We start from the raw sequence: 17,462 nt of genomic DNA, 5'->3' as shown, positions 1-17,462 counted from the left end.
AACTTAATTATATATATGTATATATATATATATATATATATATATATATATATATATATATATATATATATATATATATATATATATATATATATATATATATATATATGTATATCTATATATCTATGTGTATAAAAATAAGTTGTCTGTCGAGTGACGTCATGTTTGTGTGTCGACTGACGTCATGTTTTCGACTGACGAAATTACAGATCGGGACACAAATGGCGACCGGGACACCGGCACATAGGGAATATAAATGACGAAAGGGACACTCAAAGAGAAAGCGACCGGGACACAAGGAATGTTCGATTAGCAATCACATCAACAAAGCACCAGGACGCAAATGACGACCGGGACACAGGGAGTATAAATGACGACCAGGACATAAGTAAAAAAAACTAAAAAAAAGGTAAAAACTAATAAAACAACTAAAAAAGCTAAAAAACTAAAAAAGAAAAAAAAGAAAAAAATGAAAAATAAAGGAGGAAAACAAAACTAAAAAAAAAAATAAAAAGAAAAAAACTAAAAAGAAAAAAGAAAAAAAACTAAAAAAAAAAGTAAAAACCAAAAAGAAACTAAAAAGAAAAAAAAGGGGAAAAATACAAAAATTTATTTCATCATATACCATTTTAAAACGAATGTATATACAGACCGGGACACCGGGATACAAATGACGACCGGGACACAGGGAATATAAATCAACAAAGCTCAAGGGCAATCATTAGAATCATGAGGTATAGATCTGAATACGGATTGTTTTCCCATGGACCATTATATGTTGCATGTTCAAGAGTCGGTAAACCTGACAATCTATTTATATGCACAGACAATGGGACAGCAAAGAATGTTGTATATTTGCAAGTTTTACATAGTTAAAACCATATATATATATATATATATATATATATATATATATATATATATATATATATATATATATATATATATATATATATATATATATATATATATATATATATATATATATATATATCTATATTCACAGGTGGGACATAGGGACACAACTACAATGGCGCGTAACGACTTACGCGCGCGGGGGGGCGCAAAGCGCCCCCACCAACTACGTGTTGGTGGCGCCGTTGGGGTGGCGCGAAGCGCCACCCCAACAGCTAGTATATATATATATATATATATATATATATATATATATATATATATATATATATATATATATATATATGTATATCTGTTATTTAGATTTTTGGATTCAACTTTTTTTTGAAAGGTTTATGAACATAGAGTGCTGAATCTTTCAAAAAGAGCATATACCTCAATTTTCTAAGCATAAAAACGTTTTTCATTTCACCTACTGGCAGGGGCGTGGCTCCAGCATTTTTATTGAGGAGCAAGAGAGGTCTCCATCTGGACAGTAAAGGGGCATGGACTATATAATAATTTTTCCTCAAAATTATTTGGGGGCAACTATCCCCCTCCCCCCCCAAAAAAAAAAAAACGCCGCCATTGACTATTAGCATGCAAAACAAGGATCTGACCTTAAGTAAAGTAAGTTTTATTTGCTTGTTTTTAAGTAAGCTACTTAAATAAGTAATAGTGTAATAAAATTCATAAAAAGAAAACCAGTGCAAAACATGCACAATTAAGATTTTGATCATTCTCGATTTTCTTTTTAACAATTTGGCATCTAATTTTAAATCGACCCTAGGTAGAGGTTACCAGTGAACTATCTACCAGCAACCCCAAAAACTTGAACAATTGGCGTTATTCCAATAAAAAAAAGTTGTATTTTGTTAATAGGTAGGTATCTATAGAATAGCTTTAGTGATAAGGCTGCATGCTAATGACATCATGTATTTAAATTCATTATAATTTTCGTAAAATAGCATCAGAGGGTTTCTTAACAAAAAACTAACTTCACTCATATTCATTTCAAGGAATTTTTTCTAATAGCTCCATGGGCTAGTATTGTTTGAGATTTACACACTACTTTCAAAAATTTCAAGATAATAGATGGCAATAAACAACTTCCTATTTTCTGAATTTACACCTTCGTAATTTTTTTAAACAGCAGCAGGAATTTTCTTTGAAAAATACTAGCAACTTCATTCACATTCACTTCAAGTATTATTTTAATGTAAGATATAATTTAGTAGAAAGCAATATAATACAAGGAAATTATGACTCCATGGGCTCAACAACATTCGCCAGAACACTGCCAGCACTTGAGTCTAAAGAATTAGTATTCAAGTCATTATTTTCACTTTGCTTTGTGCTGTTGGCTACATTCCAATCGATCCTAAATCTTGTCACTCTTGGTTTGTCAGCTAATATGTTTCGACTAAGTTTATCATACTCAGGGACTGCAGGGGGATTCTCTTTCAGTTCAGGATCAGTATATTCATTGTTCACATAATAGCCAACACGTAAAAACTCTTGGTCTCTGTACGAACATGTCAAAAGTACAACAGTTACACCAACAGCATCTTGTGGAGGGATTTTTGATGTATCTGGTGCTGGTGCTTGGAACACAAACATGTGGCGGCCTTCAGGAACTGGTCCAACAAACACTGTATCAAGAACTTGATCATATTCCTCACTTTCTGCTGATCCAACATAAATAATTTTCCATTCTAAATCTTCTTGGAGATCTTCTATGCATTCAAATGTGATCTCAAACTGAAAAGGGCTGGAGAACATTGATGGATTATCGAGGACAACTACATTGTGGACATGAACTTTTGCCATTTTGAAATCTAAAAAAAAAAGAAGTTTAATATTCACCAAAAGTAAGTTGTGCAACCTTTAGGTAACCACTGTTTGATTTGGATAATGTTGTAAAAAAAATATTATGAAATAAAAGTTATGTAAATCTCAAAAAAATTGATAAGTATGATAAGGCTGTTGTAGGAAAATGCTAAAACTTGTAGTAATTTAGAAATACCTTTTGTTATTTTGTTAAAGGTTTCACTTGAATTATATGCTCTAATTAGCCCAGTGAAAGCTATAATTCAAGGAGGGCTAGGAGTGTTCTTTCTCAAAGATATTTTCGTTCTTGAAAATTTGTATAACCAGTAAAGAATCCCCATTCCAGATGTATTGCTTTTAATAGCTTCTAATTTACCCACTAGAAACAATCTGCGTTTCAAAGTATTTTTTGAAAAAAGGATTCAAATCCTTGCTGCGTAGATCATTTGTAAGCAGTGAATCAAAACTTTAAGAGACATGATGCTGATTTTATAGATCAAAGTTCAAAGAGGAATCATTTCCACTATTTGGAAGATCAAATACAAAAATTTAAATAGAAATAAGACGGAAAATAAAATTTCTTCACAGGAGAAAAAGCAAAGTTTCTGATCAGAGACATAAGAAACAAAAGGCATTTAAAATTCAAAACACAGTTTATAATTATATGCAGGCCTATAACAATAACTTAAAAAACACACAAACAAAACTGGAAGGGGACAATGCTACCCCTCAAAAGCTCCCTGTAAATGTTGCTCTATAGCCTGCCTTCTAAGAAAAGTATTAATTGCTAAAAGCAAAACCCACACTTTCTTTGACAAGTATTACATGTCTACTTATTTTGACAGCACATGCAGATTATATTTGAGCCTAGAGAGAATTTCAGGTAACCCTTCTTTAAATAGTTCATTGCTCCTCATTACAGGTTTAGTATTGTTCTTTGATGATGAGGCGCTCAATGCTTTAATTCACCAGCAGTCAAATGAAGGTCTTTCAACACTAAGTTTAACCTTGTAAATAAATCAAAACAAATAGATTATGTGAGGAAGATTGCATAAAATATGAATAAAGAGCTTTTCTAACATTGAATTTCTAGAATAGAAAGCATACTTCTTCTTGACTACCTTTTGTATGTGAGTCGTAAATGTACACATTCCAAATCGAGAGTGAAAATAAAAGGTCAGATACTAAAATGGGTCGAAGTCTTTTGGTAGGGGTTACCGCCATTACTATTTTTGATATGGTTGAATTATGAAAATCCAGAAAAAAAAAGCCATATCCAAGGAAAATATTAAAGAGAGGTAACGCATTACAGAAATGCGCTTTCTATCTACAAAATTGGGAAACTATTATTAATCTGTTTCTGATTACTGGCAATAGTGTTTAAAGATTTGAATTACTTTTGACAAATTCTTTTGTTTTAGATGGTAACAGTGAACTTTTCAACGACATTGATCAATAAAAAAAAAATAAAGAAACATCATTTATTTATTGTTAACAAAAACAAATAAGGTTAATAGCTTTTGAAAATTAAAAAATAAAAATATAACGACTATCTTAATGACACACCACTGTAGAGAGATATAAACAGTAGGTTCATTCTGTATCTCAGCCATTAGGCAAAGCCAGACTGAGATGCAGCTGCTCCAGAGAACATATAAACCAGAAGAAACATAAGCAACATTACATTTTTTCATGGGTAGGGACGCGTGTGGAATCAATATTTACAGACTGGAGAAGAAATAAGAGGCCTCACGCGTCTAGGGGATAACGAACAATTTATAAGGATATTCAATGTAAAAATAGGTTATATTTGAACAACGCCATAACGTGGTGACGTTTGAATAGGAAATTTGGTGCTTTGCATTGATATTTCATTTCCATAGTCTTATCAATTTTTCCTCAAAGGAAAATTATGTGGTCAGCATGAATGCAGACTCAAAGACAAATTAAATTTGGTCACTTCCTTTTTCTTGGGACAATTTTCTTAGATAGTGAAGCTAATTATGCCAATACAGCTAAAATGAGAACCGAATGTAAAGAATCAAAAGAGAAAAACTCAACGCCCTCTTTTTCTCCAAAAAAAGAGAATCCTAGAAATGCGCATGACTAAAACCCATTGTTTTTGCAGCTGCAAAAGTCTTCTGCTATGTCATATTAAATAAAAAAAAACAAATTTTTTTAGCTGAAAGTAAGGAGCGACATTAAAACTTAAAACGAACAGAAATTACTCCGTATATAAAATGGTTTGTCCCCTCCGCAATGCCTCGCTCTTTACGCTAAAGCTTTTAATTGTTTTAAAAAGCAGAATTGTGGCAAAGAGTCAAGTTTTTAATTGTTTTAAAAAGTAGAATTGTGACAAAGAATCAAACTTTAGCGTAAAGAGCGAGGGATTGCGGAGGGGACAAACCATTTTATATACCGAGTAATTTCTGTTCGTTTTAAGTTTTAATGTCGCTCCTTACTTTCAGCTAAAAAAATTTGTTTTGTTTTTTTATTTAATTTCTGAACCTTTTTGAATTAATACATGTTTGGTTTTGGCTCTCCGCACATAAATTATTAAAATGAAATTTGTATATTAATTCTTTTTTTGGCTAAATGGCTTTCTCTTAGTTATGATCAGACGATTTTGAGAAATAAGGGGTGGAGAAGGAGGCCTAGTTGCCCTCCAATTTTTTGGTTGCTAAAAAGGCAACTAGAACTCTTAATTTTTAACGAACGTTTTTATTAGTAAAAATTATACGTAACTTATAAATTAGCAACTTACGTAACAAACTTTCATAATCTTATATTTTTATTATGTATACAAGGGGGTTTGTATCCTCGTTAATACCTCGCTCTTTACACTAAATCTTAAGTTTTGTCCCAATTCTTTAAGAATGACCCCTGAATCAGAAAGGCCGTAGAATAAATAGTTGAAATTACTAAAAATACTTTAGCATAAAGAGCGAGGTATTTATCTCCTCCTAAATACCTCGCTCTTTATGCTAAAGTATTTTTAGAACCCCTCATATGCGTTATAATCTCTGTTCGTTTTAAGTTTCAATGCTACTCCTTCCTTTCATTTGAAAAACGTTTTCATGTTTATTTTTCATTGTTTTCTTATAGTAATGCTAGAAAATCATGCGCCCTTTTCCTTGAATTTGTCTTCCCCCATGACAGATTCCTCCAAGGAAAGATCCTCCAACATAGCCCCCTCCCCTCAGCCCCACCCCCCAAACAAAATAAAATTCCCCTGAAAACGTCTGTACACTTCCCAATAACCATTACTATATGTAAACACTTGTCAAAGTTTGTAACTTGCAGCCCCTCCCCCAGGGATTGTGGGGGAGTAAATCATCCCCAAATACATAGTTATTATGGTTTTCGACTATGCTGAACAAAATGGCTATCTCAAAATTTTGATCCGTTGACATTGGGAAAAAATGAGCGTGGGAGGGGGCCTAGATGCCCTCCAATTTTTTGGTCACTTAAAAAGGGCACTAGAACTTTTCATTTCCGTTAGAATGAGCCCTCTTGCGAGATTTTAGGACCACTCGGTCGATACGATGACCCCTGGGGAAAAAAAAAAAAAAAAAAAAAACAAACAAATAAACACGCACCCGTGATTTGTCTTCTGGCAAAAAATACAAAATTCCACATCTTTTTAGATAGGAGCTTGAAACTTCTACAGTAGGGTTCTCTGATACGCTGAATCTGATGGTGTGATTTTCGTTAAGATTCTATGACTTTTAGGGGGTGTTTCCCCCTATTTTCTTAAATAAGGCAAATTTTCTCAGGCTCGTAACTTTTGATGGGTAAGACTAAACTTGATGAAACTTATATATTTAAAATCAGCATTAAAATGCGATTCTTTTGGTGTAGCTATTGATGTTAAAATTCAATTTTTTAGAGTTTTGGTTACTATTAAGCCAGGTCGCTCCTTACTACAGTTCGTTACCACGAACTGTTTGATTAAAGCTAAATAATTAAGCTACAGCAAATTCTGCAATGAAGACCATTGGTGGATCTAGTAAGGGACCATACCCACTCCCTCTGGCTCCAAACATGCCCTGGACAAACAAAAGTTTGAATAGTAACTGAGAATAAACTTGGTAACAAGAATGATTCAATAATTTAAATAATCTTAACACAATTTTGAAACATTCCAAGTTTTATGCCAAACATGCATCTACCCCAAGACTGGAAAGATAAAGAAAAGAATTGTGAGGGTTAACTTAATGAGTCATAAAAAATGCTTTCTGATAAGAGGTTTTATGTAAATTGCAAGTTTGTGGCAAACTTTACAACAACAATAACAAAAAGCCTAGGGGATATTTTCCTAATCAAGAAGAAAAAAATTTTGAGCTCCATATAATAAATATCATAGGCAGCGCAATAGCGCTGCCTAAGTAAAGAACTATGTTGGCACAATGTATTATTTTCTTCTTTTCAAACAGTTTGTGGTAACAAACTGTAGTAAGGAGCGACCCAGCTCAATAGTAACCAAAACTCTAAAAAAAAGAATTTTGATGCCAATAGTTACATCAAAAGAATCGCATTTTAATGCTGATTTTAAATATATTTTTAAATAAATTTAATTATATTAAATGTATTTTGGGGGTGATACCTGACGCGGGGATGCCATGGATATTCTGTGGTAGCCACAACACTGTGCTGGGTAGAGAATTTAGAGTGGCGAAACCCTATATAGGCCAGTGTATTCTCCTGATGAGCCCTTATGTTGGGTGTTGCCTCTGAATTATTTGTCTATATTATTTTTTCTATTGTTTGGTAAATGACGACTTATACTTATTGACGACATGACTGCCTGTCCATGGATTATTCTTTATGGTTGATTGTGTGTGGCTATGCTGTTTGACCTATGTGATTGTATGGATGAGTAGGGTTAAGGCCTCATTCAAGTGCTGGTCTATATTAATCACTAATTTAGGAAAACAGTCTTCCTTTTCTCCTTCTGTCTCTTTTTTTTTTTTTTTTTTTTTTTTTTTTTTTTTTTTTTTTTTTTTTTTTTTTTTTTTTTTTTTTTTTTTTTTTTTTTTGTGTTTGTGCTGTTGCATTGGTGATTTCTCTTTTCATGATATAAATTTCATCAAGATTAGTTATACCCGTCAAAAGTTACGGGCCTGAGAAAATTTGCCTCATTTTAGAAAATAGGGGGAAATACCCCCTAAAAGTCATACGATCTTAACGAAAATCACACCATCAGATTCAGCGTATCAGAGAACCTTATTGTAGAAGTTTCAAGCCCTTATCGACAAAAATGTGGAATTTCGCATTTTTTGCCAGAAGATAAATCATGGATGCGTGTTTATTTGTTTTTTTTCCCAGGGGTGATCGTATCGACTCAGTGGTCCTAGAATGTCGCGAAAGGGCTCATTCCAACGGAAATTAAAAGTTCTAGTGCCCTTTTTAAGTGACCAAAAAATTGGAGGGCACCTAGGCCCCCTCACACGCTCATTTTTTCCCCAAAGTCACCGGATCAAAATTCTGAGATAGCCATTTTATTCACCATAGTCGAAAAACCTAATAACTATGTCTTTGGGGATGACTTATTCCCCCGCAGTCCCCGTGGGAGGGGCTGCAAGTTACAAACTTTGACCTGTGTTTACATATAGTAATGGTTACTGGGAAGTGTACAGACGTTTTCAGGGGGATTTTTTTGGTTTGGGGGGGAGAGTTGAGGGGGGTTACGAGGGAGGATCTTTCCATGGAGGAACTTCTCATGGGAGTTAAGACTTTCAATGGAGGGGGCGCAAGATTTTCTAGCATTATTTAAAAAAAAACAATGAAAAAATAAATATGAAAAGTTTTTTCCTACTGAAAGTGAGGAGCAGCATTAATACTTAAAACGAATAGAAATTATTACGCATATGAGGGGTTTACCTCCTCGTAATACCTCGCTCTTTACGCTAAATTATTTTTAGCAATTTCAACTATTTATTCTACGGCCTTTGTGATTCAGGGGTCATTATTAAGGAATTGGGACAAAATTTAAGCTTTAGTGTAAAGAGCGAGGTATCGACGAGGGGTGAGCCCCCTCATATACGCAATAAAACATACGAATATAGAAGTTCGCTATGTAAGTTAATTCGTAAGTTACGTATATTTTTTACTTATGAAAACGTTAGTAAAAAATTTAAAGTTATAGTTGCCTTTTTATGTAATCAATAAATTGTAGGGCAACTAGGCCTCCTCTCTCGCTCCTTTTTTCTCAAAATCTTCCAATTATAACTATGAAAAACCCATTTAGCGCAAAAAAATTAATATGCAAATTTCATTTTAATTATTTATGCGTGGAGAGCCAAGATCAAAAAATGATCTTGATCAAAATCAAAACATGCATTGATTAAAAAACGTCCAGAAATTAAACAAAAAAAAAAATTTTTAATGAAAGTAAGGAGCGACATTAAAACTTAAAACGAACAGAAATTACTCCGTATATGAAAGGGGCTTTTCGTCCTCAACGCCTCGCTCTTTAGGCTAAAGTTTTTTAAATTTTTAAGAAGTCGAGTTAAGAGAAAGAGTCAAACTTTAGCGTAAAGAGCGAGGCGTTGAGGACGAAAAGCCCCTTTCATATATGGAGTAATTTCTGTTCGTTTTAAGTTTTAATGTCGCTCCTTACTTTCATTTAAAAAAATTTGTTTTTTTTTTTTGTTTAATTTTTATCTTAGACCAGGGCACTTTGTATTGAAGAAGTTGTCGTAGGAACTTCAAAAAGGACTCATTTGATTGGAAGTTGAAATTGCTAGTGTCCTTTTTAATAGTCGAAAGTGATTGGAGGACAACTAACCCTTCTTCCACGCTCACCCTTTCCCCAAACACATCCAATCAAAATTTTCCGATAGCCATTTTGTTCAACGTAGTTGAAAGGTCTGGAAATTACGTCTTTGAGGATGACAAATCCCCAGCCCTCAGGGCAGGGGTTGTAAGTTACGTCTTGCGGGCATTAAGATTTTTATAGAAAGTGTTATTGTAGACTTCAAAAAGAGTTCATTTGATTGGAAATTGAAATGGCTAGTGCCCTTTTTAATAGTCGAAAGTGATTGGAGGGCAACTAACCCCCCTTCCACGCCCACCCTTTCCCCAAACATATCCAATCAAAATTTTGAGATAGCCATTTTATTCTACATAGTTGAAAGGTCAGGAAATTATGTCTTTGAGGATAAGCCCCCCCCCCATAGCCCTGAGGGCAAATATTGTAAGTTATACCCTGTGGCATATAAGGTTTTTATAGCGTTGTCATAGAAACTTCTAAAAGAGCTCATTCGATTGGAAATTGAGAGGGCTAGTGCCCCTTTTGATACTCGAAAGTAATTGGAGGGTAAATGCCCCGCCCACACCCATCATTTCTCCAAATACTTCAGATCAAAATTTTGATATAGCCATTTTGTTCAACATAGTTAAAAGTCTGGAAATTATATCTTTAAGAATGACAACTCCCCATAGCCCTCAGGACAAGGGCTGTAAATTATGCCCTTGGGACATACAAGGTTTTTATAGGACGAGTTGCCATAGAAACTCCAAAAAGGGCTCATTTGATTGGAAATGCAGAGGAATAGGGCCTTTGTTATTAGTTGAAAGTGATCAGAGGGCAAATGCCCCCTCCCCCCAACACCACGCCCATCATTTCCTAAAACACTTCCAGTCAAAATTTTGAGATATCCATTTTGTTCATCGTAGTTAAAAGTTCCGAAAATTATGTCTTTGAGGCTGACAAATCCCCCTAGCCCTCAGGGCAAGGGTTGTAATTTATGCCCTGGGGGTATATAAGCTTTATAGAGAAAGCATGGTCATATAAAGTTTGGAGGGGGCTCATTGGATTGGTAATCAGAAGCTCTAGTAGCGTCTCTAAGAGTCAAAGTGATTGTAGGGCAGCTACCCCCCCCCCACACACACACACACATTGTATTGTCCCAAAATGCATCTAATAGAAATTTTGAGATAACCATTTTATTCAAAAAAAAATCCTTATTTTATTCAAAATATTCTATATATCATATAACAAGGCTTCTGGGATTGAACCCCAGAGCCTGGAGGCAAGGGTTGTAAGTTATGCCTGTGGCATTTAAGGTTTTTATGTTTAGGGATGGTTATATAAACTTTAGAGGAGGCTCATTGGAAGTTCTAGTTCCCTTTTAAGAGCCAAAAGCAATGGAGGGCGGTAAGCCCCCCCCCCAACTAACCCTCTTGACCAAATAAATCTGATTAAAATTGTGAGATAGCAATTTGGCTCAAAATAGTCCAAAGAACATATAACAATACCTCTATATTTGACACAACCCCCCAGTGCCCTGGGGTTAAAGTCATGCCTCGGGGGCATATAAGGATTTTATGGAATGGGTGGTCATATAAAACTTAAGATGACGCTCATTTGATTTGAAATTGGAAGTTATAGTGCCCTTTTTAAGAGTCAAAAGTGATTTGAGAGAAACCAGCCCCCCCCCCCACACTCATCATTTCCCCAAAGATGTCCAATCAAAATTTGGAGATTGTAAATTTGTTCATTGTAGTTGAAAGGTCTGGATATTATGTCTTTGGGGATGACAATCCTGCCCCCACAACTCTCAGGGCAAAGGTTATAAGTAATGCCCTGGGGTATAGAAGGCTCTTATACAAAGAGTGGTTGTATATACTTCAGAGGGGACTCATTGGACTGGTAATCAGAATCTCTAGTACCCGTTTAAAGAGTCAATGTGATCTGAGGGCAGCTATCCCCTCTCAACATGTTGTGTTTCCTGAAATAAACCAAATAAAAATGTTGAGACAGTCATTTTATTCAAAATAGTCCAAAGATCATATAACAAGGTTTGTTCCTGGGGACCCAAGAATGGTCCCCAGGAACACTGCTTAAAACAGTTATAGAAGAAGAGAAATAGGGACACCTTGGGAGTCACGAACTCTTACAAGTTGTGTTCTTTCTGAATGGAAACTTTGTATCTACTTCATGATAACATCATCAACAGCTGCTGCTTCTAGTTTGGTCATAAAAAATTCATGACAAACCCAGTCAAATAGTTTGAGAGGTCCAGGAATGCCATATTGACAGGGACATATTTATTCAACAATGATTTAGCAAGCTCATATGCGGGGTTGTTACAAGCCAAAATGTTGGGAGGGGGGGTAGAAAGAGATTTTGTCAACTGGCCAGTCATTAAACCAATTGTTTTTGTCAAAAACTAGCATAATGTCCATTTCAGATACAATGCATAAAATCACTGCATGAGTCAGTAAAACTTCTGCATTTACCATCCAAGATTCAGATTTTGATACATATCATGTCACTATTTTAATGCTGTATATTTAACCAAATGGAAAATTGTGGCACCATCTGTAAAATCATGGAAGGAGTTGGTAAAACTGCTGTTTACCAAGTTGAAAATATCTACAGATGACATGTCAGTATTTTGTGGTATTTATTGAACCAAACAAAGAATTTTAGTCACATCAGAAAATTTATGGCAAAAAGCACCACAATTTTACAGTCTTTTTTTACTGAGCAACCAAAAACATTGCAGGTGGTGGGCATCCCCCCATACATGATGGCCCTGCTCATATGCCTGTATTAGATTAGTATCAATGGATCTTAAAGGTCTGAAGCCATGTTGTTTGGAAGTGAGAATGTTGTTCATTTCCAAGTGCTGAGTTAGAGCCCTGTTGACAAATCTCTTGAGCACCTATACAACAGAAGAAGTAATGCTGATTGCCTTCAATTGCAGCTTGGAGCTATCTAAGAATTTCTCCTTGAAGAGCTCCAGGGTTAGCAATTTGAGTTGTATTCAGGATTCTTTAGTGACCCAGGTGCACTGTGCTGATCCAGAGCTTCCCAGTTGAGTTTACACTCTCTAGAGGACAATTCAGTATCCATTCTTTATTTGAAGATGTTCATAGGTTCAGAGTTTATTCCGAGTGTTGATGATTCTCAAGGAAAAGTATTAAGCACAGAATCCTGGATAGGGTAGGCTGCTTAACAAGTTTCAACTGATGACCTATAGTTCTTGAGTTAGGGCCAACAGTGGGACAATAATTTTCGGCATGATCTTTGAAGCCTTTTTGTGGATTGGTGTGATATAGGATGTTTTCCAATCAAATGGTAGTTCTCCATTTGGTAGGGACAGCTGGTACAGTCTACACAGGGAAGAACTGAGAACATTTCAGGCCTCTTTGAGAGGCCTTGGGTGTATCCCATTTGATCCCTTGGATTTGTTAACATTAAATTTATCAAGGCTAGCTAAGACTTTGTCTTGATTAATTGACAATTTAGGCATTGGATCAGATATTACAACTGATGATGCTGCAGGGATAGTTGGACAGGATTGGATGGTGAAGGCAGTGACAAACTGGGCATTCAATGCATCAGCTTTATCTACTGGCAATGAGTAGGTTATGTCATTATGCTTGAGGTCAGGAATTGTGAGATGCCCAGGATTTTTAGCAGAAATATATCTCCAGAAGTTTTGTTAAGCACATCAAAGAAAAAGACATGTCTTTTCTGTAATTACAGTTTTGACATACTTTGGAATTTTAGTTAAGATGTGAGTTTTATTTATGTTTGGTCTGTTCTTCTTTTTTTTTGTCTCTTGTTTTATGTTGTTCTTTGTCTTTTTCTTTAGATGATTAACTAATTATTTTCTTTTCCCTTTTTTCCTGATGATAAAGGCTCCTGGATGTGCAGTCAAAAATATTTAGAATTTTCAAATTAATTAATATTTGGTTGTTGCTTTTGTTTTTAGTATGTGTGTCACTGCTTTATTTAAATTAAACCTGTTTTTCTCTCTTAAACTATCTAGTAATCTTCTCAGTTTGGAATTTATTTCTGTGTGTAATTGAGTACATCATTATGAAATGATTCTAAAATTATTAATAATGGGAGAAAATATGGTAATCTGATTAGTAGAAACATCATAAATGTTATAAAGTAAAAATGTTGTCACTTTAGTTTCTAATATTCATTAGGCTATATACAAGACCATTGGAGGGAGGGTGAACTGATTATTAGAATATAGTTGTAAAGAACATAAAAAATGTATTATGTATGGCATTTACCTTGTCCCTATGTCAGTTAAGGGATTGTCTATATATTAACCCTAAAAACTGTAAATTGACAGCATTCTCACTACATCAAGCAACAGAAAAATTCATAAAAAAAACTATAATTTGAGCTACATATTTTATCATTTTTGATAAGTTAGTGTGGGTAAAGTTTTAGACAAGCTGCTTTTTTTGCTATCTTGAAAAGTGGCTAGGTTAGGTAAATGAACCTTTCAAGGATGGATCTACAGACTAAAGTGTGCCCTGAAAAGGTATTATGAAGTACCTACCTCTACTTTCTCTCTCTCTAGTCCCATTGACATTTAAAAATCTGGGCTTTATGCAAGTAAAACCTTGCAAAATAGATTTTCTGCTTAAATGAAGTAAAGAAAAAGTTTCAAAACATTGTTCAATCCTATTTTATGAGATTTAAAAGATTAACAAATATACTTCCTAAATTTAGAAAAAAAAATATTGATATGGCTTAAAATTTTACTCAAATAACATGAGCTACACTTTTGGTAAAATTCTACAAGAGCTGCTTTTTGCTATCTTGGAAAGTGATTAAGTTAGGAAAACAAAACTTTTGGTAGTGAATCCATTGCCAAAAATATACTCTGGGAAGGTATTGTCAAGCTTCTATGTTAACCCTTTCCTGATTTCTAAGTCTTAGGAATTTGTCTACTTCATAGGTTGCAAAAAACCTATTGCAATGTTGATAAAACATTTTACCTTAATTTGCACTTATCAGTTATCTTTTTCTCTGGTTTTAGTTCAGATTATGTAATTCCTGTTATTTAAGTAGAATTTTAAACCATATTAGTGAGTTTTTTCTAAATTTAGGAAATTTATTTGCAGATCTTTGAAACCTCATAAATTGGGAGTGAGCAAAGTTGTAAAGCTGAAAATAGTTTTCTTGTACTTCATTTAAGTAGAAGATTTAGGGCAAGAGACCTCTTTTAGGGAAGGACCACTTTTCTTTGGCATTCCAAAAAAATAGAGATAGGTTTTTGGTCTACCCCTATTTTACTTCAGCATGATGCAATGTTAGGGTAGTATCAAGAGCCCTATCTTCTTTATGAAATTTCCACCAATAATTTGCCAGCATAAATTAAAAATGTGGTTGCTATTTTAAGTAGGCTAGCAATTGAAAAGAAAAAATTGTATTTAAGATTTGTGATTAACAGAATAAATTTACATTAAATTTTTAGAATAAGAAGAAAATCAGCTTTCTATTAATATGTCAATAAAACTCAAACATTGGAGGGATACATAAATCAACATACAAAAACTGGTAATTCCCAAAAGAGGTCCTTGTAGGCAAGTCAATAAACTAATAATTCTAAGTGTTTGATCTTCAATAATATTAATAATAGCCTAGCCATACAGATGTATAGCATGGATTTTTAGCAACTCATTAGTATATAGCCTACAATTCTTCTCAATTCCTCTCTAGTAACAAGGTCTGAAGATTCTAGTTTTGCATAGTTTTGCTTGACTGGATACTAGTTACTTACCCTATTTTGCATGGTAGGCTATCTCTTTTATAATAAATATAGAAAAAAATACTGATATTGCTTAAAGTTCTACTCAAACAACAGGGATTGTGTCTTCTTAACTAAAATGAGAGGAAAACAAACTGAAAAATTAAGGTATAATGTTGTTTTGTCTAAATTATAATAGGTCAAGCAAACAACAGTAAGCACAAGTAGGCCAGGCAAATTTCTAGGACATAGAAATCAGAGGATGGTTAGCGTAGTAGCTTCATGATATGGTAAAATTCTAGTTTAGTGACTTCTTGTTATCTCAGAAAGGGATTGGGTTAGGAAAATGAAACTTTCAGGGATGGGTCTACAGGCTAAAGTATGTCCCAGGAAGGAATTTTGAAGCACCTACCTCCACTCCCTCTCCCTCTAGAGGGTCCTGACCTTTGATGACCTTTAAAAATATGTGTATTATAAAAGTGAAACCTTGCAAAAATAGATATTCTGCTTGAATGAAGTACAACAAAATTGGTTTCAGCTTTACAACTTTGTTCAATCCCAATTTATAAGATTTTAAAGATATACAAATACATTTCCTAAATTTAGAAAAAAAAAACATTGATATGGCTCAGAATGCTACTCAAATAACAGGAATTGCATTTTTCAGAACTAAAGGCAGAGAAAAAGCAACTGGTAACAGAAAATTAAGGTAAACTGTTGTTTTGTCAAAATTTCAATAGGTACAGACCTGTCTACTAGGCGAATTTCAGGGCCCTCTAGAGGGAGAAGGATTGGAGGTGGGTACTTCAAAATACCTTCCCAGGATATACTTTAGCCTGTAGACCCATCCCCAAAAGTTTCATTTTCCCAGCCTAACCCCTTTCCAAGATAGCCAAGTCACTAAAATAGAATTTTACTTCATGATACATTCCCAAAGTATGTTTTTGGCCCTGGAGTCATTACCAAAAGTTTTATTTCCTAACCTAACCACTTTCAAAGGTAGCAAAAAGTAACTCATCTAGGATGTTACCCTTACAAGAATAGCCTATTTAAGAAACATGAAACCTCGTCTAATGAACACCTAGCTTCACTACGCATAAGGGAAACCAGCTTAAGTTTGACTACTTCCAAATATAATAAAAGATAAAAGACAACTGTTCAAACTAAAAATACCAGCAGATCTCCCGCCAATTATTTTCCTTTCTTCCTTTAGATCAGCGTCTGCGACCCCATGAGCGAATACCTAAAAAGTATAAAAAATACACCGAAAAACACTTTCAAAAGCTAACACATAAGTGTTTGTCCAATTTGAGAGTCCTGTCATTTGCCCTTACCGTTACCAGAATACTTGGAAAACTATAGGTCTCCCCGTTCACCTGCGAGTCCAGGGGAAACAGTAGTCTGGTGAGAACGGTAAGCCTATTAGGCTTAGGCCACTTATTCGCTTATGAGTCCAGTCAACATTGTTCGTCATGAGTCAACCCAAAAATGTCAACCACCCTTAAAGTTCAATAGCTACCTACCTTGGTTCTGCCCCAATTTGGATGGATGGACGATGTTGGGGGGTAGGGTATCGGCGTTTCATTTTGATTCAATCTCCCCTGGATAAGAGGGATTAAAACGATTCTCCGTGGATTTCGAAAACACCTTCTTTGTACATTCGTAAAAAGAATTGAAAGAATCCTTGCGTCGTCCCCTACTTTTCCTACTTTATCACCCTTGGATTACACCACCTATCTATGAGTGTTGGTTGGTGGTAGTTTAACTAAATTCTCACTTTATCTTCTTAGAATTTTTTCCTTGTCCATGAGAAATCCCAGTTGTTGTTTTTTTCCTTCCAAATTAGAAACCAGCTTTTACTCTATTTAGGCCAGCTTAATTACTGGGGCACCAATAGAGAAAGCTTAGAAGTATCTTTTGGCGAATTTTCATTGGAAATGCGTCTTTTGGAATTGTTAGTGAAATAATATAAAAAACGAAAAATTCTCCCCCCCCCCCAAATGAGTGGAAACGCATTCCTCCCTACATTTTCGTAAATTGACGCGACTGTGTAGTTCTATCAAGAATATCTACAGATTTCAGCATAATTCGCAAAAATATAGAGAAGGCAAAAAAAACTATTTAACAATATGTAGCAAAAAAAAGAATATTTTATGAAATCTAGGAAAGACAATTAATCTCCAGTGACTAATCAGTTTTCTTGTCAATTAGATGACGAAATTGAAG

The 17,462-nt window shown here is 34.6% G+C and overlaps 1 protein-coding gene across 4 annotated transcripts; it reads right to left on the bottom strand.

Annotated features, from left to right (window-relative positions):
- Positions 1–1,814: 1,814 nt before the first annotated feature.
- Positions 1,815–16,456, bottom strand: LOC136030404 (histone chaperone asf1-like). 4 transcript variants are annotated; one of them, XM_065709357.1, is made up of 2 exons: positions 16,410–16,456; positions 1,815–2,732 (listed from the first exon to the last, which is right to left on the bottom strand). In XM_065709357.1, the coding sequence occupies exon 2, from the start codon at positions 2,722–2,724 to the stop codon at positions 2,155–2,157; it is 570 nt and encodes a 189-aa protein (XP_065565429.1). In that variant the 5' UTR covers positions 2,725–2,732; positions 16,410–16,456; the 3' UTR covers positions 1,815–2,154. The 4 variants fall into 4 exon arrangements, with proteins under 4 accessions (XP_065565429.1, XP_065565428.1, XP_065565432.1 ...); XM_065709356.1 differs by having other exon boundaries at positions 16,302–16,424; XM_065709360.1 differs by having other exon boundaries at positions 16,392–16,413.
- Between the last annotated feature and the right edge of the window lie 1,006 nt (positions 16,457–17,462).

The sequence above is a fragment of the Artemia franciscana genome, chromosome 8 (assembly GCF_032884065.1).
Source record: "Artemia franciscana chromosome 8, ASM3288406v1, whole genome shotgun sequence".
Lineage (NCBI taxonomy): Eukaryota > Metazoa > Arthropoda > Branchiopoda > Anostraca > Artemiidae > Artemia > Artemia franciscana.
The sequence above is the reverse complement of the archived record's forward strand: the minus strand, read 5'-3'. Positions and strand labels throughout refer to the sequence as shown.